At 44.1% G+C, this 27,615-nt stretch overlaps 1 protein-coding gene across 3 annotated transcripts in view; it reads right to left on the reverse strand.

Moving 5' to 3' along the window:
• The window catches only part of IGF1R (insulin like growth factor 1 receptor), a 220,565-nt gene that overhangs the window by 177,311 nt on the left and 15,639 nt on the right, over positions 1 to 27,615 (reverse strand). For all 3 annotated transcript variants that reach the window (XM_087972930.1, XM_087972931.1, XM_087972929.1), the window contains exon 2: positions 18,696 to 19,241. In XM_087972930.1, the coding sequence (XP_087829056.1) occupies positions 18,696 to 19,241 (546 nt within the window). The remainder of the gene's footprint in view (positions 1 to 18,695; positions 19,242 to 27,615) is intronic.

Consider the following 27,615-nt stretch of genomic DNA (forward strand, 5'->3'; position numbering starts at 1 on the left):
AAGAAGAGAATGGACAGCCATTTGTCTGAAATGGTATAGGGCTTCCTGTCTGAGCAGGGGGTTGGACTAGAAGACCTCCAAGGTCCCTTCCAACTCTATTTTGGCACGGTGGTTAGAACGCAATCCTGCAGGCTAATCTGGCTGACTGCCGACTGCCAACAGTTTGATTCTCACTGGCACAAGACTGAATCAGCTTTCTATCCTTCTGAGGTCAGTAAAATGAGGACCCAGATTGTTGGGGGGAATATGTTGACTCTGTAAACTGCTTAGAGAGGGCTGTAAAGCAATGTGAAGCGGTATATAAGTCTCAGTGCTATTTCTCTTGTAAGTTCCCTTGACGCAGTATTCCAAGTATGGTCTTATCATCATAGTACATATCTCTGCATCTAACCAGATCTTGCTGGACAAACACCCTTGAAGCCCTCATGCTCTCTCCTCTCCTTAAAGAGATAACTTATCTCTTTTCAAAATTGCAAGTTGTTTTGGTATCTTTCAAGCTTCTGTGCAAAGCAGGAGTTTCATCCTTCTTCCCTCTCCGATAAGCAATGTTGACCCATCAGGTCAGTGGAGACCACAATTAAGATATGCAAACCACAGGCTTGGGGGCTGGGAGGGGAAGAGACATGCACTACTGCACAGTCTGCACTACTAGCACTATTATTAATCTTCTCATCGCTCCTTATCGTCCATCCCCTCCCACTTGTGACTGTATGACTGTAACTTTGTCGCTTGTATCCTTACGATTTTTATCGACTGTTTCCTAGTATGATTTGATTGCCTATTGGACCCTATGACTATCATTAAGTGTTGTATCTGATGATTGACGCTTGATGAAGGTATCTTTTCTTTTGTGTACACTGAGAGCATTTGCATCCAGACAAATTCCTTGTGTGTCCAATCACACTTGGCCAATAAAAGAATTGAATTGAATTGAATTGAATTGAATTGAACTGAACTGAACTGAACTCCATTCCATTCCATTCCATTCCATTCCAATCCAATCCAATCCAATGCTACGCTACTCTACTCTATTGAGTCTCATTCTACCCTATTCCATTCCTCATTCCAATATTCTATTCTATTCTATTCTATTCTATTCTATTCTATTGGTAATCCAATTTACGGCCATCACAATAGATAACCCTGATGGAAAGGCTCCATTACGTCATTAAGTCGAGCACTTTCTGTACTGTGAGAAGATTCAGTTGATCAGCAAACAAGCAAAAGAGTTTTCAACAGTGAAGTCTTAAATGTTTCTCCCTCAGTCTCCTCCTTGAAAAACTACAGGTGGTCCTCGACTTACGACAATTCATTTAGTGACCGTTCAAAGTTACAAGGGCACTGGGGGAAAAAAGTGGCTGTTTTTCACACTTATGACCGTTGCAGCATCCCCTCGGTCATGTGATTTGCTTTCGGATGCTTGACTCACCTTTATGACAGTCGCAGTGTCCCAGGGGGTCACGTGATCCCCTTTTGGGACCTTCTGACAAGCAAAGTCGATGGCGAAGCCAGATTCACTTAACGACCATGTTACCAATTTAACCACTGCGTTGATTCACTTAGCAAATGTGGCAAGAAAAGTGGAAATATGGGTCAAAACTCATTTAACAAATGTCTCACTTATCAAAAGAAATGTCGGGCTTAATTGTGGTCATCAGCTGAGGACTACCAATATTCAAATAGCCACATCACTCCACTCATCCATGTCAGAATATTTCCCAGGTCCAAAGCTTCCCACAACAACCAAATACCGATATATTAAGGAAAAGTGCAGCCAGCAGAAATACCAAGGATATGAACGTTTTTTTAAAACCAACCCCAAAAATCTACAGATCCTTGACAAAAACATTTATCCTGCTCCAAACTGGGTCAAGCTGACCCACATGTCTTTGCGATGTTACGTGCTGAGAGGCAGGTGTTAGCGTAATGCTTTAAAAATATTTTTCCCCTCATTCTAGAGAAAAAAAGTAGTTTTCTTACCATTGCAAAAAAAGGACTCCATTTCAGGAAGATTTTTTTTTTAATCCTCAGTTATCACCTTTGCAGCTTTTGCTTCTCTCAAAAGCCACAAAAGGTTTCCTACTTTGGGCAAAGGGGTTAGACTAGAAGACCTCCAAGGTCGCTTCCAGTCTATGAAATCAGACTGGATTTTTATTTTTATTTTTTCATAAAGGAAACTGCTGTTTTCCCCTTCCCTTAGCTGGCCATCTCAGAGGTCTGACCAGCCAGCACCAAACTCCGTAGAAGTTGCTGGGTGGATTATTTGATCACATATGTGTGGCATTTAACTGACACACCATCAAAAGGATAAGCAACTTTCGCTATTATTACCTTTATTGTCAAGAGTGCAACATGTGTACAATGAGATTGGCTGAGCCTCCCTTCATGGACACACACACCCCCAACACAACTCACAGTGAGGGCAGAAGCCCCTAACCCAGACCCAAATTTATTACACCGTGTGACCTGATTGCACAATGCACTGGCCCAGCATGTCTGTCATACCATGTTGACATGAAGTTATTTTCCGTTCAGGAGTCTAACAGCCCACAGGTGGAAACTGTTCTTCAGCCTGTTGGTGCGGCTGGCTCTGCTTTTCTATCCCCCACCCAATGGTAGGAGAGTGAAGAAGGCCTGACCGGGGTGTCAGTCATCCCTGGGGATTTTCCTCACTCTTCTAAGGCAGCGAGCCCTAGCGAGGTCATCTAGTGGTGTCAGGGAGCAGTCCACGGTGTTTAGTGCTGTGCTCACCACCTTCTGTAATGTCCTTCTATCTGCGGCTGTCAAGCCAGCATAAATATGTGAGGACGCTTTCTATTGTGGACCAGTAAAAGGAGGCCATCCGTCGTTGTTCCACTTCATTCTTTTGCAAGACCCTGAGGAAATGGAGTCTCTGTTGGGCCTTTCTGGCCACCTGGGTTGTGTTGATTTCCCAGGTGAGATGCTAGCCGAGCCTTACCCAAAGCAGGACCCTGGCTATTTCAAGCCCAAATTAGAATTATGTTTCAAGAGACTCAATCAACCAGTAATATTTATTTGGTCGACGGCCAGCAAAATTTGAAAAAAACAAAAACAGAGCAAAGCAGATAAATACAATAATACTAACATAGTAACATAGTAACTGTGAATTCTAGTCCCACCTTAGGCATGAAAGCCAGCTGGGAGACCTTGGGCCAGTCCTTCTCTCTCATCCCAGTCCACCTCACAGGGTTGTTGTGGGGAAAACCGGAAGGGGAAGCTGTGCCGGATAGATCTGCTGCTTTGCATTATTTGTCAAAATAATAAAGATGGGCTAACAAATAAAATATAATTAAAAAACTGAAGATGCCACAAGGGGACGGGAATCACACACCCCTACTTTGGAGCTTCAGTATCATCGGGGCCGCCGATCGAGAGAGAGAGAGCGGTTCTTTTTAACCTCATCCACGTGTCACCCCTGCCAAGCCAAAGAATTGTTTTTTGGGGGGCGGGGAGGGGGGGGGTAAATCCAGAAATATGCTTGCTAGTTGCAGCTTCCCTCGTGAGTCCCTGCAGCATTCCACAGGCCAGAAACACACACACCCCAAGCCACAGCTTAGAAATATTACAGAAGGAACCAATTCAGAACCAGAGGCATTTCTCCCTCCCTCCCCCCCCCACACCACTTTCCCCATTCATACCCGCATACTTCGCATAGATTCAATATTTTCTAAAGGACAAAGAACGAGGTTTGACGACCGAAGGAGGAGACCAGAGACCCAGATGGGGAGGGGAGAGTGTGTGTGTGGGGGGGGGGGTGGCCTTGCAATTCACTTGGCCGAAGCTGACGGCACAAGAGTTTCAATTGACGTAAATAGCTTTCAAGGACCTTTTTTTTTTAAATCAAATTCTTGTTTTAATTCAGCCACAAGCCAGCAGCAAAGGGGGTCCGTCCTAGATCAGAGCTGGCTGAGGAACTCTGGGAGTTGAAGTCCACCAGTCTCAAAGTGGCCAAGGTTGGATACCCCCCCCGTCCCTAGACGGCCATTTTGTTTGCTTGGCCTGGTGCAGACGCCGAACCCGAACACCAAAAAAAGGGCAGCTCCTGATGACCGAACTCTGCTGCAAAAGGGACACCCAACCCGGAAGCTCCTCGCAGCAGGAAGAGAGCTGCGTCCTGCCAGTTTGAGATGAAGTCAGAGTCCCCCACTTATGACCGCAATTGAGCCCCAGAATTCGTGTCGCTAAGCGAGAAATTGGTTCGGTGGGTGTGTTTTTTTTGTCTCATTTTACGACTTTTCCTGCCACGTTTGTTCGGTCTATCACTGCCGTTATTCCATCAGCAACCAGTTGTTTAAGTGAATCCGTCTTTCCCCGCTGACTTTGCTTTGTCAGGGTGGTCGCAAAAGGGGATGCTGCAACCATCATAAATGTGAGTCAGTGGCCAAGCATCTGAACGTAAATCATATAACCATGGAGATGCTGCTCCAATGATCATAAGTGTGAAAAAGGGTCATAAGTCACTTTTTTCAGTGCCGTCGTTAACTTCGGTCACCAAATGAACTGTTGTAAGTTGAGGACTGCCGGTATATTCATATTTAGGTTTCCTCTGGGGCCCCCAACCCCTAAAGGTTCCTTGCATTATCAAAGGTTTGGCTCTGCAATCCATTTATAGCCAGTAACATTTGAATATGGGCAAAAATGAAGAAGTTTAAAACATATGACAGGGATAATCCTTTAGCGAGGTCTCAAGAGCTCCATTTCACTTTTACGATTGTCCCTGGGACGGAGCCAGAAGCATTTCAGTGCTGTCTCTGAACACTTGCTTCTATCTTGCTTTTTGGTCCAAAAATATTGTATTCTAAACAGCGTGACTTAAAAAAGAAAGAATGAAGAAAGAGTGGGAAAAATCAAAAGCATCGGTTTTTTTAAAGTCGGGTCCATCAATTAACAAGCAGTAGGGAGAAAGCAGAGTTGCTTAACTCGTTCTTTGCATCTGGTCTTAGGAGAAAAAGAAATAATAGCACAACATACCCCCAAAAAAAAAAAAGACTGTAAAAGATAAACTAGAAATAAAAAAATGAAAGAAGCAAGAAAATTGGCAAGAGAAACACCTATTTGACCTTGATGAATACAAATCAATGGCAGATTATATCCCAGATTTCTGAAGGAGGTAACCGATGTCATCTCAGAACCATTGTACCTTATCTTTCAAAAATCCTGGAGCACCAGGGAAGTATCGGAGGATTGGAAAAGGGCTTGCTATGGTTCCCATCTTCAAGAAAGGAAAAAAAAACAGACCCATTTACAGATAATCAGAGTTGGAAGGGACCTTGCAGGTCATCTAGTCCAACCCCCCGCCCAAGCAGGAGACCCTACACCATTTCTGACAGATGGCTGTCCAGTCTCTTCTTGAAAGCCTCCAGTGATGGAGCTCCCACAATTTCCAAAAGTAACTTTTGTTCCATGGATTGATTGTTCTCACTGTCAGAAAATTTCTCCGTATTTCCAGGTTGAACCTCTCCTTCATCAGCTTCCCTCCATTATTCTCTGTCTGGCCTTCAGGTGCTTTGGAAAACAGGGTTAACCCCCTCCTCTCTGTGGCAGCACCTCAAATATTGGAAACTACACACCAATCAGTCTAACATCAATAACCTGGCAAGATCCTGGAAAAGATAATCGAGAAACAGATGTGCGAACAACTGGAAGCAAAGTTTCACGAGTACGTAGGTTTATGTGCATCATTTATTATTAAAAAGCATGTTCCAACCCTTCAATTAAATTTGCTGTTTAATTTGATTCTTTGCGGGTCTTCCGTAAAATCAGCCGATAGCGTGAACAGCGCTCATTAGGTGCCTGTAAAAAAGTACTGCATCTCAACCAGCAATATAAATCATATTTTCCTACCGAAGACATTAAGAAGTTATCAGACACAGCCAGACTAAAAAGAGATGGGCACAAATTAAAAGCCCTGGCCAATAAAGATGCTTTTTTTTTTTCTTCCTTTTGTTGCTGGCATACCAGATGGCACACTGGGACACAGGCCCACAAAGCCATAAAAAAAAGAGAGAGAGAGGTGTGGTTTGATCGATGCATGATAGGTGTACGCCAATTTTTCTTGAAAATGCAAAGTTGGGCGAGGAGTATTCACCTCCCATTTATACCCAAAGAAATTCAATCTGATCCAAGTGACTCCGATACAGAAAGCCCTCGAAGGAGGATGGTAACGGTAGCCTGCCCACCATAGTTGTAAGTCGGGACAGCCATTTAAAACATTTTACCAAGCATCCAAAGTTTGGCCATGAGAGGAGGGGCCAAGGTAGGTCTACCATAATTTCCAAGGGTCACTAACCAACCAGTCATAAGTTGAGGACTACCTGTATTTCTTAGCCATCTACAATAGGGGTCGCCAACCTTTTGGACCTCAGGGACCACCAAACTCATCATTTTAAATCCCGTGGACCAGAGACCGGGAAAATCCCCAAAAAATGTCTGCAGGAAAATTCCCCACTCCGTTTTTCCTACCGATCGATCATTCTTTATTTGGGATAGCAGGAACCGTCTGCAGCTCTGTTCTCGGAAGGAGAGAGAGAGAGACAGAGAGACAGAGAGAGACAGAGACAGAGACAGAGAGACAGAGAGAGAGAGACAGAGACAGAGACACTCTTTTGGCTTCATGCAAGGAAAGCAGCAGAAGTCTTTCTTTCTCTCCCCCAAACTCCACCAGAAATGAGTCTTGGTGAGATTTGTTGCGCTGGCGCAGCCTCTTGGAGCAGGAGGCCTTGCAGGGTCCCAAGGACTCCTTTCTGGTGGAGTTTGGGGGAGAGAAAGATTTTTGCTGCTTTCCTTCTGTGCAGCCAAAAGCAGAAGAAGAAAGAAGAAAGAAGCAGCCCAGTGGCCAGGCGACGCATGTGGGGCAAGTGGGGCAAGTTCCCCCCTCCACCGCCCTTTCCTCCCTCCCCTCACTACCTCGTGTTGTTCGCAATGCAAGTGACGCAAAGCCTTGTGTTCCCGCGCAGCCTGGATTAATTGCTTTGGGAGGGTGTTTTGGGGTTGACGTTTCTCTGCAGACCGGCCCACTGGTTGGCGACCACTGATCTACAAAAGACAATTCTCACACTCCAAAACTGCAACAGCATTAAAAAAAAAATGGGCCTCCATTTTCCCCTCGTTTTTTTCTACAAGGATCCAGGCCCACTGTGGGAGGTTTATTGTGAAATTTATTTTCACCATTTTATCCCAAGCAGATTCCATTAACATTCATATTGCCACACTTAGTTAGGAAGCTTCATACAGGTAGTCCTCGAATTAGGACCACAATTGAGCCCCAAAATTCTGTTGCTAAGTGCAACACTTGTTAAAAGTGCCCCGTTTTACAACCTTTCTCGGCACGTGATTAAAGCAAACACGGCAGCTGTTATTGCTAGTAACCCAGTGGGGTTTAGGGAATATGAGCTTCCTCGTGGACTTTGCTTGTCAGAAGGTCATAAAAGGGGATCATACGACCCCAGACACCGCAACTGTCATAAGTATGAGTCAGCTGCCAAGCGGCTGAATTTGGATCATGTGTTTCATGGTGATGCTGCAATAGTCATTAAGTGTGAAAAATGAATGTAAGTCACTTTTTTCAGGGCCACTGTAACAGCCACCCAACTGTTGTCAGTCGAGGACTGCCTCTACTTGGTTTCCCGGAGAATGCCAACCATGCCAGGTCTTTTCTCCAAGGCATATCCTAATTTTTCTTTATAATTTAAAGGGGGGCAACCCTCCAAAAGCTGTGAGAACAGGGGAGAAAACAAAGAACAGCTCGTCTCGTCTCAGCAGTTGTGGCAACCTTCCAACCAACTTCGCTTTTCCGGAAATCCGGAATTGCAACATCATTGCCCACTGCTCCTGCCAAAAGGGGATGTATGTGGAAAAGCAGTTGGCATATTCTCCGCGGGCCCAGAAAGAGAAAGGGAAGGGAAAGAAAGAAGAAAGAAAGAAAGAAAGAAAGAAAGAAAGAAAGAAAGAAAGAAAGAAAGAAAGAAAGGAAGGAAGGAAGGAAGGAAGGAAGGAAGGAAGGAAGGAAGGAAGGAAAGAAGGAAAGAAAGAAAGGGAAGGGGAAAGAAAGAAAGAAAGAAAGAAAGAAAGAAAGAAAGAAAAAAGAAAGAAAAAGGAAAAAAAAAAAGAAACACAAGCCCAGAGTAAATATTGCAGGATCAAACCTTGCAACTGCCAGTGGGAACTTACCCGACAACAACAACTACTCCAAAGGTTAAGGAGGAGGAGGAGGAGGAGAGGAGGAAGTCACCAAAAACAGCAGCAGGCAATTCAAGCCCCCTCCCCACCCATTAAAAAAGAAAAAAACTGCACCAGAACACAAGGAGCCCTTCTTTGCACTTTTTCATCCCCCTTAATTATTTGTTACCAAAAAAAAAAACCCACGACATTGATCGCTGCCCGGGCGCTATACACCAACAGCTCGCCCTGCCCACTGCCGGCATTATTTCTGGAAGAGGCACATCCAGGAGGAAGCAAGAGATTTTTCTCTCCCCCTCTCCATCCCCTTTTCTCCCTTTGTTTGCGATAACCAGCCAGCTTCTGCTCAGGGACAAAATTAAAACAACCAGTTTGCTCCAAAAAGAACTAAGTGTTCCCAAACGCAGCCTTCGCGAACGCCCACTCGCTCTCCTTTGGTGGAAGGACTCATCGAGAACAAAGGGATTCGAACACGGGTTTCCTGGGGAGGTGGGAACCGCCAACCCTCTCCCAAAGCAAGCCGGCCAAAGTAGAAACGAGGAGGGCTTGCTACCACAAAAACAAGAGAGGGGCTAAGAGCAGGCAGAGAGCAGGCGTCTCCATCTACAGGGCCGTCCTCAACTTATGACCTCAGCAGAACCCCCCATTTCTGTTGCAAAGCAGGACAATTAAGGAAGCTTTCGCTCACAGTTGTTAAGTGAACCATTGCAGTTGTTATGTTAGTCACCCTCTTGGGAAGTGAATCTGGCTTCCCCATTGGGGAACTTGGCAACTTCAAATCCAAACTTGGCAACTTTAAGACTTGTGGACTTCAACTCCCATGTTTGGGGACCTCTGACACTGCTTGTCAAAAAGTGGATCACACAACTGTCATTGAGTACATGCCAGTTGCCAAGCGGTTGCCGTTTCAATCATGTGGTCATGGGGGATTGCTGAAATGGCCGCAAGTGTGAAAACACGGTCATCTCTTTTTTTTAGAAATAGAAATAGAACAACAGAGTTGGAAGGGACCTTAGAGGTCTTCTAGTCCAGCCCCCTGCTTAGGCAGGAAACCCTACACCATTTCAAACAAAGGGTTATCCAATCTCTTCTTTAAAAAGTATTCCAGTATTGGAGCATTTACAACTTCTGGAGGCAAGCTGCTCCTCACGTGTCCTCACTGTCACAAAAATGCTTAGTTTTAAATTGCTTCTCTCCCTGATTAGTTTCCACCATTTGCTTCTTGTCCAAGTTGCTTTGGAGAATAATAGCTTGACTCCCCTCTTCTTTGGGGCAGCCCCTGTGATACTGGAACACTGCTATCTTGTCTCCCCTGGTCTTTCTTTTCGTTAGACTAGACATACCCAGTTCCAGCAACTGTTCTTCGTATGTTTTAACTTCCAGTCCCCTAATCATCTTTGTTGATGTTCATGTCCTTGTAGCTTCAGTCACAAAATGAATCGCTGTAAGTTGAGCACTACCTGTATTTTCCAAAGCACCTGAAGGCAGGACAAAAAGTAATGATGGTGGAACATCATTAAAGAGAGATCCAACCTAGAACTAAGGAAAAATTTCCTAACAGGGAGAACAATTAACCAGTGGAACAGCTTGTCTCCTGGAATTGTGGGTGCTCTGTTGTTGAATTGAATTCTTTATTATTGTACGTATATACACAGTATACATACAAGAAAATTCACATCACGCCCAGAGACCAGACTCAACATGCACACACACACGACAATCCCCAAACACCTCCCCACCCACCAAAATTCCCCACCCCCTAAAAACACACCAGCATCCACACAACAGACCAAGTAATCCTGTCCAACAGCTCACTGATGGCCCTTTAAGTTCATTGTTAAGTGCAATTATAGCTCTGGGATAAAAATTGTTCAGGAAACATGTGGCCCGAGTTTTACTTGCTCTGCATCTTCTGCCAGAAGGCAACAGTTCATAAAGATTGTGAGCAGCATGGGAAGAGTCTCTGAGAATGTTGTGCAACTTCTTCAAACAGCAAGATGCAAAGATGTCATCCAGGGCTGGTAGCTGGAGCCCAGTGATATCCTGGGCAGTTTTAATGATTCTCCGTACAGCCTTTTTTGTCCGCTACGGAGCTTCTCCCGTACCATTGGAGATTTTCAAGAAGAAACTCAACCTGGCCAACACCCCCAGCAACCCCCTGCCACCCTATATGAACTCTCCTGTTGCAGAAGGAACCACCCGACTTTTGCAGTGTACACGCTTCCTTAAAGCACTGCCTGTCTCCCATAATATCTTTCCAGCGGACTGGATTTTGCACAGCTGGCACTCTCTAAGTTTGATCCGATTCCATCAAATCTTTATTATGGTCATGGACCAGCATGCCATTGATTAAACATCATTATCTATCGGGACCCTGGAGGTAGGTTTACTCCGTAGCACCACCTTGGTGAGGGAGAATCAATCAAGCTGAATAGAGCTGGAAGGGACCTTGAGGTCTTCTAGTCCAGCCCCCCCCCCGATCAAGCAGGAGAGCCTACACCATTTCGGACAAGTGGGCTGTCCAGCCCCTTAAAAGCTTCCAGTAATGAAGCAGTGAATGAAATCTTGCTTCATCACACTTGCCAGATCCCACCATGACTTTTGCTGTTTTCTTGATTTGATTGCAAATCCCTTGGACTGTGCTAAGAAGAGCTGCAGAATCAACTTGAGGATTTTAATACATTGATTTCTGTTGTTGTGGATTATTCACTTCCTTGCAACCCTACCGTGATGGAGCAGGCGTCACAAAAAAAAAGGGGGTTATCGTTAGCTTTACTGGGCTTGGGTGCTTGTGGAGCACACAGATCCTGAAGTTCAGGACCGCCCTGAAAACACTGAGACTTTGTTGTCTGTTGCCTCCTCCCCATACGGCTCCTTTTGTCGCCCTTCCGGCTCCCTTTTCTTGTCCCTCCCAAGCAGAGTAAACAGGACACTTCCTTTTAAACAATTGAACATTTATAATTCCCTTGTTTTTACTTCCAAAGGGGCAACGGGTTTCCCTCCCTCTCTCACAGCAACAGTGCTGGCAGAGATCAACTTTTCCTTCCTCGAAGTTCAGGCTCACGATAGGAGAACGTTTCCTAACGTGGATCTTGATATTTTGCAGCATCTTCAAGACTAAAGAAACTACAGATATTAAAACAGAATAAAAGAGTCGGAAGGGATCTTGGAGGTCTTCTAGTGACCCACTGATCTAGTCCAACCCACTGCTCAAGGCAAAAGACCTTAGGCCAACAATGGCTAACCTTTTCGGCACCAAGTGCCTAAAGCGTGCGCGCATGCACCCATCCCCAAAATGCAATATGTGCACTTTCCCCATGCAAGCACCCTGCCCCCCACGCATGTGTGCGCATCCCCTGCACATGTGCACCGCCCAGAGGTGGGATTCTACCAGTTCGCACCTATTCGCTAGAACCGGTTGTTAACCTTCTAAGCAGTTCGGAGAACCGGTTGTTAGAAGAAATTACTGGGCTAATCCTGTAAGGAAGGCAGGAAGGAAACATTCTGGTGTTGCTTACAGAAACTGCCTCTCCGTTAACCCTTATTACATTCTTGGCAGGACTAGACTTCCTGTCTCTGGAATGTCTCTGGAGTTTTTTCCCCCTCCTTTGCTGGTACTTTTCTTGTGTGGAGTGACCATTCAAAGTTACAATGGCACTGAAAAGTGACTTATGACCATTTTTCACACTTACAACTGTTGTCATGAGATGCCAGGCAAGCAGAAGTGTGCCTCAATGTGAGTGATATTGAGTTGGCCACGCCCAGCCAATAACATGACCGCCAAGCCACGCCCACCCAGTCACGTGACCACCAAGCCACACCCACCAACTAAGCCATGCCCACAGAACCGGTTGTTAAAAAATTTGAATCCCACCCCTGGCACCGCCCCCATGCATGTGTGCGTCACTGTGCATGCACAGCAGAGACTGAAGACCAGCTGGCCGGCGGGAGGCACCTGCATGCGCAGCACAGCTGAGCTGGGGCGATGGCTCATGTGCCCACAGAGAGGACTCTGTATGCCACCTCTGGCACACGTGCCACAGGTTCACCATCATGGCCTTATACCATCCCGGTCAAGCAGATGAAAGGACTGAGAGCTAAACCACATAAAGAACAATTGAAGGAATTGGGTATGTCTAGTTTAATGAAAAGAAGGAGGGGGATGACGACAGGGTAATAGTCTTCCAATATTTGAGGGGGCTGCCCCAAAGATGAGGAGGTCAACCTATTTTCCAAAGCACCAGAAGGCAAGGCAGGAAGCAACGGATGGAAACGAATCAAGTTGAGAAGCAACTTGGACCTCGGGAGAAATTTCCTGACAGTGAGGACGATTAACCAGTGGAACTGCTTGTCACCAGAAGTTGTGGGTGCTCCATCATTGGGACATCCATTTGTCAAGAAGGGTACAGAGTCTCCTGCTTCAGCAGGGAATTGGACTAGGACTAGAAGATCTCCAAGGTCCATTCCAACTTATTCTGTTAAATGATGGTTTGGTTGGTCTATTCTTGAAAACCTCCAGGGAAGGAGCACCCACAACTTTTGAAGGCAAGCTGGTTCAAGCCAATTAACAGTTCTCACCGTCAGGAAAGTCCTGCTTATTTCCAGAGTGGATCTCTCTGATGATATTCCCTCCGTTACTTTTTGTCCTGCCCTCAGGTGAGTTGGAAAATAGGCCGACCCCCCCCCCTTCTTTGTGACAGCCCTTCTTACTTTAACCGCATTGTATTATATGTAATTACTAACTCGATACCCATGCTTCGTTACGAAACTATCTGATTGGGCTTAGTTTTTTGGGAGGAAAATAAGGGGGAAAAAATCCTGCCTCTGCCTGCCAGCATCCATCGGTATTCATCTGGCTAGGCGTCCTGTCAAGTGTGTGAGAGAGTTGAGGGCTGTTTGGAAACTGAAGCAGTATTTGCTGTGTGAGAAAGGAGACAGCAAGGAGCCTGGGCATGGCTTATCTCAACTGTTCTGTACTAAAACTGCTTGGTGCTGTGAAACTGAAACTGAAATTGAAACTCCTCTCCTCTGCTTGTGTTTTGCATTTGGAACAGATTTCTTTTCAGGTGGGGCAGGAGAGTAGCACTCCTTAGCATCAGAGCCTGTTAATAATAATAATAATACAGGAAATACTCTAAATGCTCTGTTGGTCATTTCAAAAAATCCTTGCTTAGTGAGCCCCTAGAAGCCAAGAGGAACATACATGCCAAATTTCAAGTTTGTAGGCTTTACATTTCTGGAGATTTTGTGATGATGTGTGAGTGGTATTTCGCTTTATATATATATATAGATTAAATCATAAGTCATTACTTATGACTTATTGCAGGACTATTCCCTTTCAAGTCCAGAAGACTTGAAATGTAACCCACTTTATGGATGAAAATAATGTTTTTTAGGCTTTACTTTTTTCCAGGATTCATAATGACCAGCAACAATAGATGGTGATGTTGGGAAATACACCTTAGGATCTTAAATCAAATTAATTGCCAATTCCATACGTCTTCTTGACATGTTTCCTTCTTCCTTAGATACCAGATTTTCCTTCTAGATACTTTTTCCTTCAGTTTAGCTGGGCTGGGGCCATAGAGAGAATATTCACATGCAGTAATGCATGAAACGTCATGTTCATACTTTAATTTATGGCACAGATGGAATCAAATAATCTATATCCAGCTGAGCTCCAACTAGGTAAAGAGTTTTCACTTCTCATATTTCATCACCTTCATGAAATCAATCAGCAAAAGGCAGAGATTTGGCATCTCCACAATAATATTTCTTCCAAGATAAACTTTTTGTATTAAGTAGGTTACAACTACAAGGGGGGGTTGTTCGGTGGTTCTTTTTAATGTATTTATTTGTTGTGTATTTCTTTTGTTTCTGTGTAAACCGAATTGTCTGTTTTTATTTTAGGTCTGTCCGTCTGGAAATGGATTAATAAAAACTATTAGGTGACTTTAAAAAAATGCAGGCAAGGAAAAAAGGCCAAGAGTTCAGGCAATAAATTTTTAGGGGAAAATGGATAAGTGTAAAACAAAATGTGTGGTCCATGCATCTCAACAAAATCCTTTGGCTAACTACTTCGATTTCCATCTGTATAAAATAAGGTAACAAGTTCCATTTATCTTAAGAGAGCAGATCAAAAGGCTGCCAATGAGGTATTCTTTCCATTCTTAAATTACTCTGTCAACTTCTTCAAATCCATAACAAGAAAAGAGATTGAGCTTTAGTCTCACACTTAAGACTGAGTATGTTCTTCAAATCAGACATCCAGGAGACCCCAAAATATATCTTTATTAAAGCTAACGTGTCTCAAATAATGGATTGAGGGCTCCTTGGGGCTCTCTTTACCTAGTTCGAGACCCAAATCCCACTCCTTTTTAGTGCTGATGGTGTTACCTAGCTGGGTAACAAAACGTCTACCAAGAAAATAATCAAGCTTTCCTAATTAAGGTACTACCCAAAGAGAAAACTGCACCCTCACCAACACTGCTGAGGCAAACCACTTGTATATAAAGAGAGAGCAAACTTTCTAGCACTGATGGTGTTACCTAGCTGGGTCATGAAACGTCTGCAAGAAAACCACCAAGCTCAGAGAGCACCAAGGACTCCTCAGCTGAAGTTCTCTAGTAAGTTAGTTCCCTCATCAACCATACCCCGCCAACAATGGCAAGGTAAACCACTTGTACATAAAGAGAGAGCAAAGCCTCCCCCTCTTCTAGCACTGATGTTGTGACCTAGTTGGGTCATGAAACGTCTGCAAGAAAACTACCAAGATCAGAGAGCACCAAGCACCCCACAGTAACCTGAGCTACAAAAGTTCTCTTCTAATTGAGAAAGGATTTTGCCTCCAACTTTATATTTTTCACCACATAAATTAAATTTGCAGCCCTAAATTGAAGGGGCTCACCCTAAAAGTACCAATTTGTAGCTCCCTGCCATTAAACACCAAACCAGGATTTCCAATATCATTTCATAGACAGAATGAAGGCGACTATCCATTCTCCAAAAACAAGTTAGAGGTGGACGTTATTATCTCCACATGCCCACGGTGAAAAAAGGCTTGCTGAAAACCCCAACCCAGAGGTGGTATTCAGCAGGTTCTGACCAGTTCTGGAGAACCAGTAGCAGAAATTTTGAGTGGTTCGGAGAACCGGCAAATCCCACCTCTGACTGGCCCCGCCCCCATCTCTTCTCCGCCTCCCATTGAGTCCCAGCTGATCGGCTGGGGAAAACGGAGGAAAACGGAGCTGGAAAGCAGGTTAGTGGGGTTGTGAGGGAATGGGGATTTTGCAGTATCCTTCCCCTGCCACGCCCACCAAGCCACACCCACAGAACCGGTACTAAAAAAAAAAATGAATCCCACCACTGCCCCAACCCAATAATTTATTTTGCTTTCCTTGGTTTTCCTCTCAATTAAAAAAAAAACCTTACCAGTAAGAACAAGACTGCAGTGTTATCTGGCCACAACCATGACATTAAATACACACACACACACACACACACACACATGCAGTGTTATCTGGCCGCAACAATGACATTAAATACACACACACACACATGCACACAATTTATTGAAGAAACATTTCTAGCGTCAACCGCTTTGATTTGAAAGTGAGCCGATAATCTGGATTGGATTTTGTATAGGTGGAATTTTTCATGAATGCCAGTTTCTCAACACCTGTGTCCTTAGCACTGGGTCATGTTGCTGGATCTCAGGTTCCACAAGGCTATACTTTTCAAGAGAAATCGAAAGAGAGAAGAGGGGAGTTTTATGGGTAGATAATTTCAGAGCTATACGGAGATCACAGTTGTATCCTAACCACTATCTGGTCTGTGGTTGAGACATCCCTCTCATTCAGTTCTCTCGCACAGACACATTAAAGACAATTACAGGGCAAACTTTGAAAACATCCTGGAAAACAAAATCTGTCCACCAGTGGCCAGCAAGATACAATTACATCCACACTCCATTGTACAGAGATCTCACAATGTACACAAAGCTCCAACGGTCCTCCTCTCATGGCCTCAGTTGGGACCGGGAAATCTGGTTGCTAAGTGATGTTGTTTTTAAACGAATAAATCACGGAACCAGCTTCCCCAATGTTATAATTGTTTTTACTCTGGTCATCAAAGAGATCACACAGTCGTTAAGTGAAGCCAGTTTCCTCCATTGACTTGGCTTGTCAGAAGCTGGCTGGGGAGGTGACATGGTGGCAAGGTTTATGATGAACATTTGCAGGAACTGGGCATGGCTGGTCTAGTGAAGAGAAGGACCAAGGGAGACAGGATAACAAATATTCCAATATTTGAGGAGCTGCCACACAGAGGAAGGGGTCAAGCTATTTTCCAAGGCACCCGAAGGCCAGATAAGGAATAATGGATGGAAGCTGATCGAGGAGAGATTCAACCTGGAAATAAGGAGGAATTTTCTGACAGGGAGAACAATCAATCCATGAATCAGAAGCTGCCTTCAGAAGTTGTGGGAGCTTCATCACTGGAGGCTTTCAAGTAGAGACTGTCAGAAATGGTGCAGGGTCTCCTGCTTGGATGGGGGAGGTTGGACTAGATGACCTACAAGGTCCCTTCCGACTCTGTTAATCTGTAAAGATATTGCAACTGTCCAAAATTTGAACCAGGTGCCAAAGACCCAAACTTCAGTCACGTAACCTGGGGAGTGGTACAACAGTGATAACTCTTGAGGATGGGCCATAAATCACTTTTCCAGAAGCTGTCATAACACTGAACAGTCATTAAAAATAATGGTAAGTCGAGGGCTATACTATACGTACCTAAGGGAGGTAAAGCTGGTTTATCCATCGGATCCAGAGAAATTATGCTTTCACCAGAATAGAATAAATGAGCTGGAAGGGACCTCGGAGGTTATCTAGTCCAGCCCCTGCTCCAGCAGGAGGGACTGTACAGTTTGGGCAAGGATCCAGAAGAAAGAAGGAAAAGTGATTGTATTTCTATATATAGGTAGCCCTGGACTCTCAACCGTTCATTTAGTGACCATTTGAAGTTACAATGGCACTGAAAAAGGTGGCGTAGGCCCATTTTTTCACACTTACGACCATTGCAGCCTCCCAAGATGAAAATTGGGCAACTGACTCATATTTATGACGGTTGCAGTGTCCCGGGGTCATGAGATCAGCTTTTGAGATCTTCTGACAAGCAAAGTCAATGGGGGAAACTTAACAACCATGTTACTAACGGAACAACTGCAGTGATTAACACTTAACAACCGTGCCCAGAATGGATGGGGCAAAATTCAACTGAACAGTGTCTTGCTTATCAACATAAACTTGGAAATTCACTTGGAGTCCTACAACTACCTGTTTTGTCTTCCTGACCCCCATAAATACATTCTTCTCGGTCCTAACAACCATTCTTTCAATGCACGATTCTAACACAATATTATTTATTTGCGGGTCAAAATGGGACAACACCCCAAAGGACGTTTGATCCGAACAAGCATTTGCTGACGTTAAACAGGTCAAGATGGGAGACTGTTTCTAGGCATCACTTTGAATTGCCTTACAGAACAAAAATAGCATGCAAATATAATAAAGGAACAAAGCTGGCTTACTGCAGACTATTTTAACCCAATGCATAATGCTTTAAAATGTTTTTTTTTTCCCCCTAAATGCACATTCTACATCGAGGCTAATACAGTACCGCTCACCATAAAATTTATCCCAGGAACAACACAGCACAAAAACAGATGCTGGGAATGTAACTACCAAATAACATGGTGATACTTATAAAGTAAATAAAAGCAGGATACGTTTTTTTAAAAAATCAAAAAGTAAATAAATGCCCATTGGGAACATGGGAATCGCAGTTCCAATACAGGTAGTCCTCGACTTACGACCAAAACAGGGTCCAGAATTTATTTTCGCTGAGAGATTTCGTTAAGTGAGTTTTACGACTTTTCTTGCCGCATTTGTTAAGTGAATCATTGAAGTTCTTAAATTAGTAACCTTGTTGTTAAGTGAATCTGGTTTTTCCCCATTGACTTTGCTTGTCAGAAGGCCACAAAAGGGGATCACGTACCCCCCCTGGGACACTGCAACGGTCATAAATATGAACCAGTTGCCATGCATCTGAATTTTGATCATGTGACCAGAGGGAGGCTGTAATGGTTGTAAGTGTGAAAAAAATGGCCGTAAGTCACTTTTTTCAGTGCAGTTGTAACTTTGAACGGTTGCTAAAACGAACTGTTGTAAGTCGAGGACTACCTGTGCATCTAATTCAGGAGTGTCCAACCTTGACCACTTTTTGAGACCCGTGGACTTCAACTCCCAGAATTCCCCAGGCAACTGGTGAATTCTGGGAGTTGAAGTCCACAGGTCTTAAAAGTGGCCAAGATTGGACACCCCTGATCTAAGTTGGAGAAGACAACGTAGACATTTTTTTGAGTGTGTGTGTGTGTGTGTGTGTTTATTACACAGGTGACAGCATTATTAGTCAAAACTGAACCATCAATGAACTCTTACTTTTCTGGCAGTGGTTTGAAGTCCAGCAGCGGAAGCTGTATTCATTATTTATGGAAGTCTTCTCACACAGCGGCTTCTCCTCCGCCGTTCCTGGACACAAATCCCCACATTCTTTTGGCGATTTATTTCCTATAATGTAGTTATTGGAAACAGCATCCAAGATCAGAGACCAGTCCACCGTGGAAAGGTAGCAGAGGTCCGAATTCTTCTCGATCCGGATGGCCCCCCGAGTGATGTTTCTCAAGTTGTACAACCCAATTTCCTTGAGGTTGGTCATCTCGAAGATGACCAGCGCGTAGTTGTAGAAAAGGCTCTTGCCCCGAATCACTGTCAGGTTTGGAAAGAGATCGCTGAGGGTCTCCAGGCCAGCCACGCGGAAAAGCAACAGATAATCGACGATCATCGTGAGCTTGGGGAAGCGGTAGTTGCTAAAGTCCGCTCCTTGGTTGATCAACAAAATCTGGAGATATCCTTCCACCACCGTGCAGCCCTCTAGTTGCTTCAGTTCCTCCATACTGTTGCGGATGTCGATGTCTGGCCCACAAACTGAAGGGGGGACACAAAAAAGTGGGATTTAAAATGGTTCAAGTCATGTTGTTAGAAATGCAAACATACATCGACTTTTCATCGGGCACGAAAGAGAAGGTCCACAGGGAAGGTTCAATTAAACTACTTTATTCCTAAAAGTCTACACACAGGAATCTTCTCAACTTCCAGCTGCTTGGGGTTAAGATACCGGTCAACGGTATTCAAGGGAGGTTGGGCTTAGTCCATTTGTGGCTACGTAGGGATTCTAGGCCGATTCCTTTTTCAACTCCGCTTCCAGGTTCTCCTACACTTCCAGGTCCTCCTACACTTTCCTTCCAAATCTAACTTTAGCACATTTCTTTGGTACCAGAAGAAGATTCCAACCAAATGTCCTCTAATTATTTTTATGAGACTATAGTCTGATACTCTGAATATCAGATAACTTGCTAAGATAGGTGTACAGTAGATGAGTCATGTGAGCATTTTACAACCTCCAGCCCACATGTGACCCATTGGCTATCCCAATGTGAGGTCAATTGAAAATTAGAAATCAAGTGTAAATAAGCGTTCGCCGTGCACACAATAAAATTATGTTCATTTTATTCATCTATGTATACAAAAGTGAAATACCACTCAGGCATCATCACAAAATCTCCAGAACCGTAAAGCCTACAAACTTGAAATTTGGCACGTATGTTCCTCTTGGCTTCTAGGTGATCACTAAGAAAGGATTTTCCGAAACGACCATCAGAGCTATTAGTATTTCCTATATTATTATTATTAACATGCTCTGATGCTAAGGAGTTCTACTCCCCCTCCCCACCTGAAAAGAAACCTGTTCCAAATGCAAAACACAAGCAGAGAGGAGTTTCAGTTTCGGTTTCGCAGCAGCAACCAGCTTCAGTATAGAACAGTTGAGGTAAGCCACGCCCAGGCTCCTTGCTGTCTCCTTCCTCACACAGCAAATACTGCTTCAGTTCCCAAACAGCCCTCAACTCTCTCACACACTTGACAGGACGCTAGCCAGATGAATACCAATGGATGCTGGTAGGCAGAGGCAGAATTTTTCCCTTATTATTTTCCTCCCCCAAACTAAGCCCATCCAGAGTTTCATAGCGAAGCACAGGTATCCAGCTAGTTTTGAATGAAATGACTGCTACTGTGACTGCTATTTTTTTTCCCCAATTTATATACATGCATGCCTACGCATCTTCAAAGCCCTCTTGGTTTGGTCAGCCACAACAGTCCCAGTTTGTCATATTTATAATAGCACATTAGACTAAACTATAAGCCATAATTTTTAAACACTCAATAAATGGATCCACTCAACGTACAACTAACCTTCAGTATTATCATTACAGCTTAATGCTGTTTGGAAAAGGCACCAAACAATCCCTGGAATTTGGAGCTAAAGAGTCTTCAAGATCATACTTAGCAATGGAGTTCTTCTTCCACCAATAAAGACAACTTTATATAAGGACACTTGCCAGTACTTACTTTGCTAATATTCTCCTCTTTAAACAACTCAAGACTTTACGATGGATATGAGGGCTTTCGCCAACTAAAATGAAACTACTCATTAATAGCAATACCGCTTCACAGTGCTTTCCAGGCCAATCTAAGCAGTTTACAGAGTCAGCCTCTTGCCCCAACAATCTGGGTCCTCATTTTACCAACCTCGGAAGGATGGAAGGATGAGTCCACCTTGAGTCTGGTCAGGATCGAACCCCTGGAGTGAACAGTGAGTTAGCCCTCCGTACTGCATTCTAACCACTGTGCCATCACAATTCTTAACCCATAATGTGGTTTGGTTTCAGTTCAACATCGTATGCAAATGTTAGCAACCACAATTGGGACCAGCAATTATGTCACTAAACAAATGCAGCTCCTAAGAAGAAAACGGTTGATTGCAACTTTTATAAAAGACCTTCACATCTCAAGGGCTGGATATCCATAAGAATCTTCCCACCCAACAGTTTCTTGCTATCTATAGGAATCCCCAAGAACAGGTCTTCTTAGTGATGGCCCCCTTGTTTTGCCCTGTATGAAGAATTGCCCTGTATGAAAAACTGGGAATGTCTAGTATAACGAAGAGGAGGATTAAGGCGGGTGTAGTCCGCCTTCGGTCTGATCTAAGTATAGTATATAAAATCATACATTGCAATGTCCTACCTGTCAATGAATACTTCAGCTTCAACCATAACAACACAAGAGCAAACAATAGATACAAACTCAAGGTTAACCGCACCAAACTTGATTGCAGGAATTACGACTTCAGCAACAGAGTGGTCAATGTCTGGAATACTCTACCTGACTCTGTGGTTTCTTCCCCAAACCCCCAAAACTTTAACCTTAGACTGTCTACTATTGACCTCACCCCTTTCCTAAGAGGTCTGTACGGGGCGTGCATAAGCGCACCAACGTGCCTACCGTCCCTGTCCTATTCTTTTATTTTTCTTATATGTATCCATGTATTCATAACTATGTTTTTACTTATACCTATTATCTTGTAAGCAATTGACAAACCAAATAAATAAATAAACCCTGCAGAGCTCCAGAGCCTCATGTGGCTCTTTGGGCCCTCTGCTGTGGCTCACTGGCTGGCCCCGCCCCTCGCCCTCCCCTGCCAGTCACTCCTCACCTGGCTGAGAAGGTAAGAGAAGGAGAATGAGAGGAGGGAATGGAGAGACAGAGAGGGGGAAGGAGGAGAGAGGGAGGGGGAGGGAAGCGATATAGAGAGGGGAGGGAGAGGAAGAAGGAGAGAGGGAGGAGAGACAGAGGGAGAGAGGGAGGGGAGGGAGGGAGAGATACAGAGTGGGAGGGGAGGGAGAGATGGGAGAGATGAGAGAGGGGAGAGAGAGAGAGGGAGGGAGGGAGAGATACAGAGGGGAGGGAGGGAGGGGAGGAGGAGAGATACAGAGAAGGGAAGAGGGAGAGGAAGAAGGAGAGAGGAAGGAGAGATACAGAGAGGGGGAGAGGGAGAGAGGGAGGGGAGGGAGGAGAGAGAGACAGAGAGGGGGGAGGAGAGAGGGAGGGGGGGAGGAGAGAGATACAGAGTGGGAGGAGAGGAGAGATGGGAGAGAGAAGAGAGGGAGAGAGGAGGGGGGAGGAGAGGAGGGAGGGAGGGAGAGATGGGGAGAGAGAAGAGAGGGGAGAGAGGGAGGGGAGGGAGAGAGAGACAGAGAGGGAGAGGGAGGGGAGATGGGAGAGAGATAGAGAGAGGGAGAGAGGAGGGGAGGGAGGAGAGATACAGAGTGGGAGGAGAGGAGAGATGGGAGGAGAGGAGGAGAGGGAGAGGGGGAGGGAGGAGAGAGATACAGAGGGGAGGGAGAGGGGGGGAGGGAGGGGAGGGAGAGATACAGAGAAGGGGAGAGGGAGGGGAGAAGGGAGAGGGAGAGAGATACAGAGAGGGGAGGGAGAGAGGGAGGGAGAGGGGAGAGAGACAGGGAGAGGGAGGGAGGGAGAGGGAGGGAGATACAGAGAGGGGGAGAGGGAGAGAAAGAGGAAGCGAGGGAGGGGAAGGGAGATACAGAGAGGAGAGGGAGAGAGATAAGGGTTTAGTGGTTCCCGGTGTTTTTTAACAACTGATTCTCTGCCCTCATGACCAGCGGAGTAGGCGTGGCTAGGGGATCATGTGACTGGGTGGGAGGGAGTGACGTCGAGTTGGCCACACCCACCCAGGTTTTGTAGCTCCCGTTGTTGTTGTTGTTTTCTGTGGGAAACGGGTCCAAATGGTTCTTTGAGCGTCTGAGGTTGCAGATCCCCAGACTAGGGTGACATGATAACAGTGATTCAATATCTCAGGGGCTGCCCCAAAGAAGAGGGAGTCAAGCTATTCTCCAAAGCACCTGAAGGCTGGACAAGAAGCAACGGGGTGGAAACTAATCAAGGAGAGAAGCAACCTGGAATTAAGGATAATTTTTCTGACAGTGAAAACAACAGACTTTATGACCATTTTTCACACTTAAACATCTCCTTAGTCACGTGAACAAAATTTGGATGCTTGGTAACTGGTTCATATTTATGACGGTTGCAGTGTCCTGGGGTCATGTGGTTCACCTTTTCGCGACCGTCTGACAAGTCAATGGGGAAGCCGGATTCACTTAACAACCATAATGTAATGGCTGCCACGATTTGTTTAATGGTGGCGAGAAAGACCGTAATGTGGGGCGAAGCTCATTTAACAAATGTCTCACTTAGCAACGGAAATTTTGGGGTCCATTATGGTCGTTAAGTCGAGGACTACCTGTAATGGTTTGGCATTAGGCTAAAGCAGACCCAAAGAAGCCAGCATCAATCAAGCCAGCTACAAATTACGATTCGGTTGACTTTTGTTTCTTGGTCACAAAGCCAATACACAACCATTGCTGGATTCACATGAACTCCTTAATGGAGAGAATTACCCTCTTGCATCTCATGTGTCATGTGTGAATCCAGCCACTTCTGCTCCTAACCCCAAATTTTTGCCTTAGTTTTGTGTCCATGTAGCTCTCTGTGATTTATCCCGTAAACCATAGTTTAATGGGAAATATGAACTGGGGCGACATTGGGAGAGTGAGTAAGAATTCATCTAAGAAAATCAGTTCTCGGTTTTCCAACAGTTTAATAAGCCTTTTATTTCCCATGAGCAAAGCTTTGGCTTACGGAGAAATTGAATTTAGAGGTTTTAAAAGAAGTTCATCTGACGGTTTAATAAGATTTGAATATTTCTTGTAATAAATCATATCGAACATTCACCATTGTATCTTTATCTAGTAGCCAAGTTCACTTTTCTGTGTCTTGTTTTTCTTCTAAAAAAAAAAATTCTTCCATTCAACTCTAGTTAAATGACTGCCTAATACGTCAGTTCTTATTTTTGTGTATTTTGCCTTGAAATTAACGTAATAAAAAGACAATCTAATCCTTGTTCAAAGAGTGCTAGAGTTTCTTTTTGGCTGCCGCGTGTTTTCATTGGACTGTGGTTTACACACACACACACACACAGGTTCGAGTGTACAGCATACACACATACCCCATGATGTGTCTTCCAAAGCATAAAATCAAACATGTTATTCATTCAGCCTTTCATGTAAATTCTCTGTAATTTTCTTCTCACCACTAAGTAATTCTCAGAGTTTTCACTACACATGGTTGCTCTTCTCCAACATGGTACCTCCTTTTAGATGTGTTCAGTTTGATTTTCATAAGCAACTCCAGCACAAAAAGACAATAAATCAAGGGAGGCAAATTTATTGTATCTAAAATAACCCTAAATTTGCAGCACAGCGTTTTAAATTCTTTCAGTGTTACAGTTCCCAGTGAAAATTATGTCTTTCTAAAGCTCCCCCCTTTTATTTATTTATCCACTGAATATATGGCTCACCCAAGTGATTTCTGGGCTGGCAAGGAAAATTAAAATAAAAACAACTACAAAAATTACAAAAGCTTAACTACAAATCAGTTTTTGAAGCTCAAGACAATAGCCGTGTCTGTATTTGATAGGTTGGTTGAACATCATACTAAGCCATTATTTAGCACATAAACCACAATAACTAGTTCGCACAACACGCTCAGACCCAACAGACGTGACCATTATTGTCATTTCATGTAGTGAGCGAGCCCAGCCTTTTTAGCACCTCTTTTTTAGTATCATTAAAGCCACCGCATCATTAAAGCCACCGCATCCTAACTGTTTCATAAGCTACTCCTAGCTATCTTCCCCCCTGCGTGTACGAGCACAGCCGCTTCCCTTTGCTGGGAAAAATAGCAAAGTGGCTGTGGGGACAACCAGGGACAGATGCACAAGCTTTGAAAATGACAAGGCTGCTCTAAACCGTTAAAAAAGAGGTGCTTGAATTCAACAGGGGAAAGAAATTCCACCTGCGTTGCTAGATGCCTTCCTGCACATAGATTGGTTTGAATCCATGATTGTTTGGCACACTGAAATTCTGGCTTACTAGACAACCCACTGATTGACTGACTGTAACAGCAAGCCAAGATACAGGTATAGTCCTCAACTTATGACCATAACTGAGCTCAATGTTTCTGCGACTAAGTGAGCCAGTTGTTAAGGTTGAGTTTTGCTCCCATTTTACACCCCGTCTCTTGCCAGAGTTATTCAGTGAATCGCAGCAGTTGTCAAATTAGCTACAAGGTTGTTAAGTGAATCCGGCTTCCCCTTGATTATCAGAACGTCGCAAAGATGGATCATATGACCATGGGACACTGCAACCATTATACACACCAGTTGCCAAGCATCTGAATTCTGATCACGAGACCATGGGGACGGTGCAGCGGTCGTAAGTGTGAAAAACAACCGTAAGTCACTTTTTCCCCAGTGCCGTTGTAACTTTAAGCAGTCACTAAATGAACTGTTGTAAGTCGAGGACTCACCTGTAGCTAACTTACATTAAGGCACAGGACTTTATCTTTGCCCCTCCTAAACACCTGTAGGTAGTCCTTGAATTACAACTGCTCACCTAGCAACTGTTCAAAAGTTATGACGGACCCATCACTTACGACCTGGTTCTGAAGTTCCAAAGGCTGCCACCCCCAGCCATATTAGTCATGTGATTGCATTTTGGACACTTGGCAACTGGTCTGTATCTATGGTTGTATGCAGCATCCCAGAAAGTTGTGACCGCAATTTATGATGTTTTGGACAAAACCTGGCATTTAACTTCCCCTAAACCAAGTTGTAAAATCGAGTCAGTCACATAACAAAAAACTTAATGACTACCTCGACTTCCAATTGTCATTTCTGGACTCGACTGCAGTCATAAGTCAAGGACTACCTGGGGAGGAGGTAGTCTTTGGAGTTGGTCTCTTTGTATTGCTAGCCAATTTCAAGCTAGCCAATTTCCTCAATGAACAATAAGCTTAGATGCATTGCTATTCAGCATCCTGGTTTGTCAGGAACAGAGAAAAAAACCAGGGTCAGCTGCATTCAAAATAGCAATTCCTAGTTTATCAGCTCATTAAAATTTTAATGAAGGGAATCCAGCAGCTTTTGTACACACTAACACACAACTCATTCATTGTAAGCCAGGAATCGTAGAACTTTACGTTCTTATTCTTCTTTAATCGTTTTTGTTTCCTAGGGGAACCAGGGAAAAGTTATTTCAATTTGTAGTACTTTTAACAAGTCTTAATGAAGAGGCCATAATGCACTTATTTGCCTTTTCATTTAATCCTCCCCCACATATGAAGAATGACAAGGCTTGTGTGGCACGCAAATTGAAACAAAATGAAGAAATTAAACCAACAATAATAAAGCAACACAAAATTCCTATTTTTTTTTAAAAAAAAAAAACATGTCATAGCCATTTCATATCCCAGAGCTATAACATTGATTTTTTTTAAAAAAGAAACCCTGCACTACTGAGCAAATATGAAGCAATATCTACATTTGAGAACCTCGTTGTAGCTGTTTGCTTTTAGATATCTCTACACCAACTATTTGTGGGTTACCCTTATCTCTCAACAAGGCCATGAATTGAGGGCAACATTGAAAGCATCATTGAAAGGGAAAAGTTCCACAAAGAAAAACTCAGTTTGGTCTCTAGCCTAGTGGTTTCTAAGGCACTAGGCTAGAAACCAGGAGATGGTGAGTTCTAGTCCTGCTTTTTAGGCATGAAAGCCGGCTGGGTGACTTTGGGCCAATTCTACTCTCTCCATCAGGCCCACCTGTTGTGAGGAAAATAAGAGAAGGCAGATGTGTTTGGATGTTTGTCACCTTGGGTTATTTGTAAAAATAACAAAGGAAATGTTTGTGTGTGTGTGTGTGTGTGTGCACGCGCACGCACACACAAAAGTGGTAGCTTGGTACTCAATTGCTTTGAAAGTCATTGAATTTAATACTCAATGCATTTTCTCCTGCAGTCACTGTTTGTTTAGTACTCGATGCACAAGAGAGAACTTGTCGGTGTCACCTGCCTTATGACTCACTGCTTCATTCCTTATGGGAAAAATGTGTTTGGCACTCATTGTTTTTCCGTTGTCATCGTGCTTCCCGGAACCAATTAATGATGAGTACCAAGATAACACTGTGTGTGTGTGTGTTGTCAAGAATGTCGTGAAATTGGCCTCTCGCTCTGTAAGCAGAGGAAAGGAATTTTGGGGTAGAATTTCTTGAGAGAAAAGATGAAATCCCGAGCAATAAAATTTGCAAGGAGCACCAAAAACAATGCAACTTAACCCTCCCTCAAACATCAAAGGATTGATTCTGAGCCCCCTCCACCAAGTAGCTTCCTTCCCCTTCCGTCAAAAAACCCCAGAACAACATTCAAAGAAACTTCTGCCATATATAGCCCTTTGGAAGGGAATAAAAGCAATATAGTTGCATGTAGTTGGAGCGAAGAAAAAAAGGGGGGAAACTGAGTTTGTCTCCACCAACTTTCCACCCTAAGTAGCC

The sequence above is a fragment of the Notechis scutatus genome, chromosome 11, assembly GCF_049901735.1.
Source record: "Notechis scutatus isolate UNSWTSFEM ecotype Mainland chromosome 11, rNotScu1.2, whole genome shotgun sequence".
Lineage (NCBI taxonomy): Eukaryota > Metazoa > Chordata > Lepidosauria > Squamata > Elapidae > Notechis > Notechis scutatus.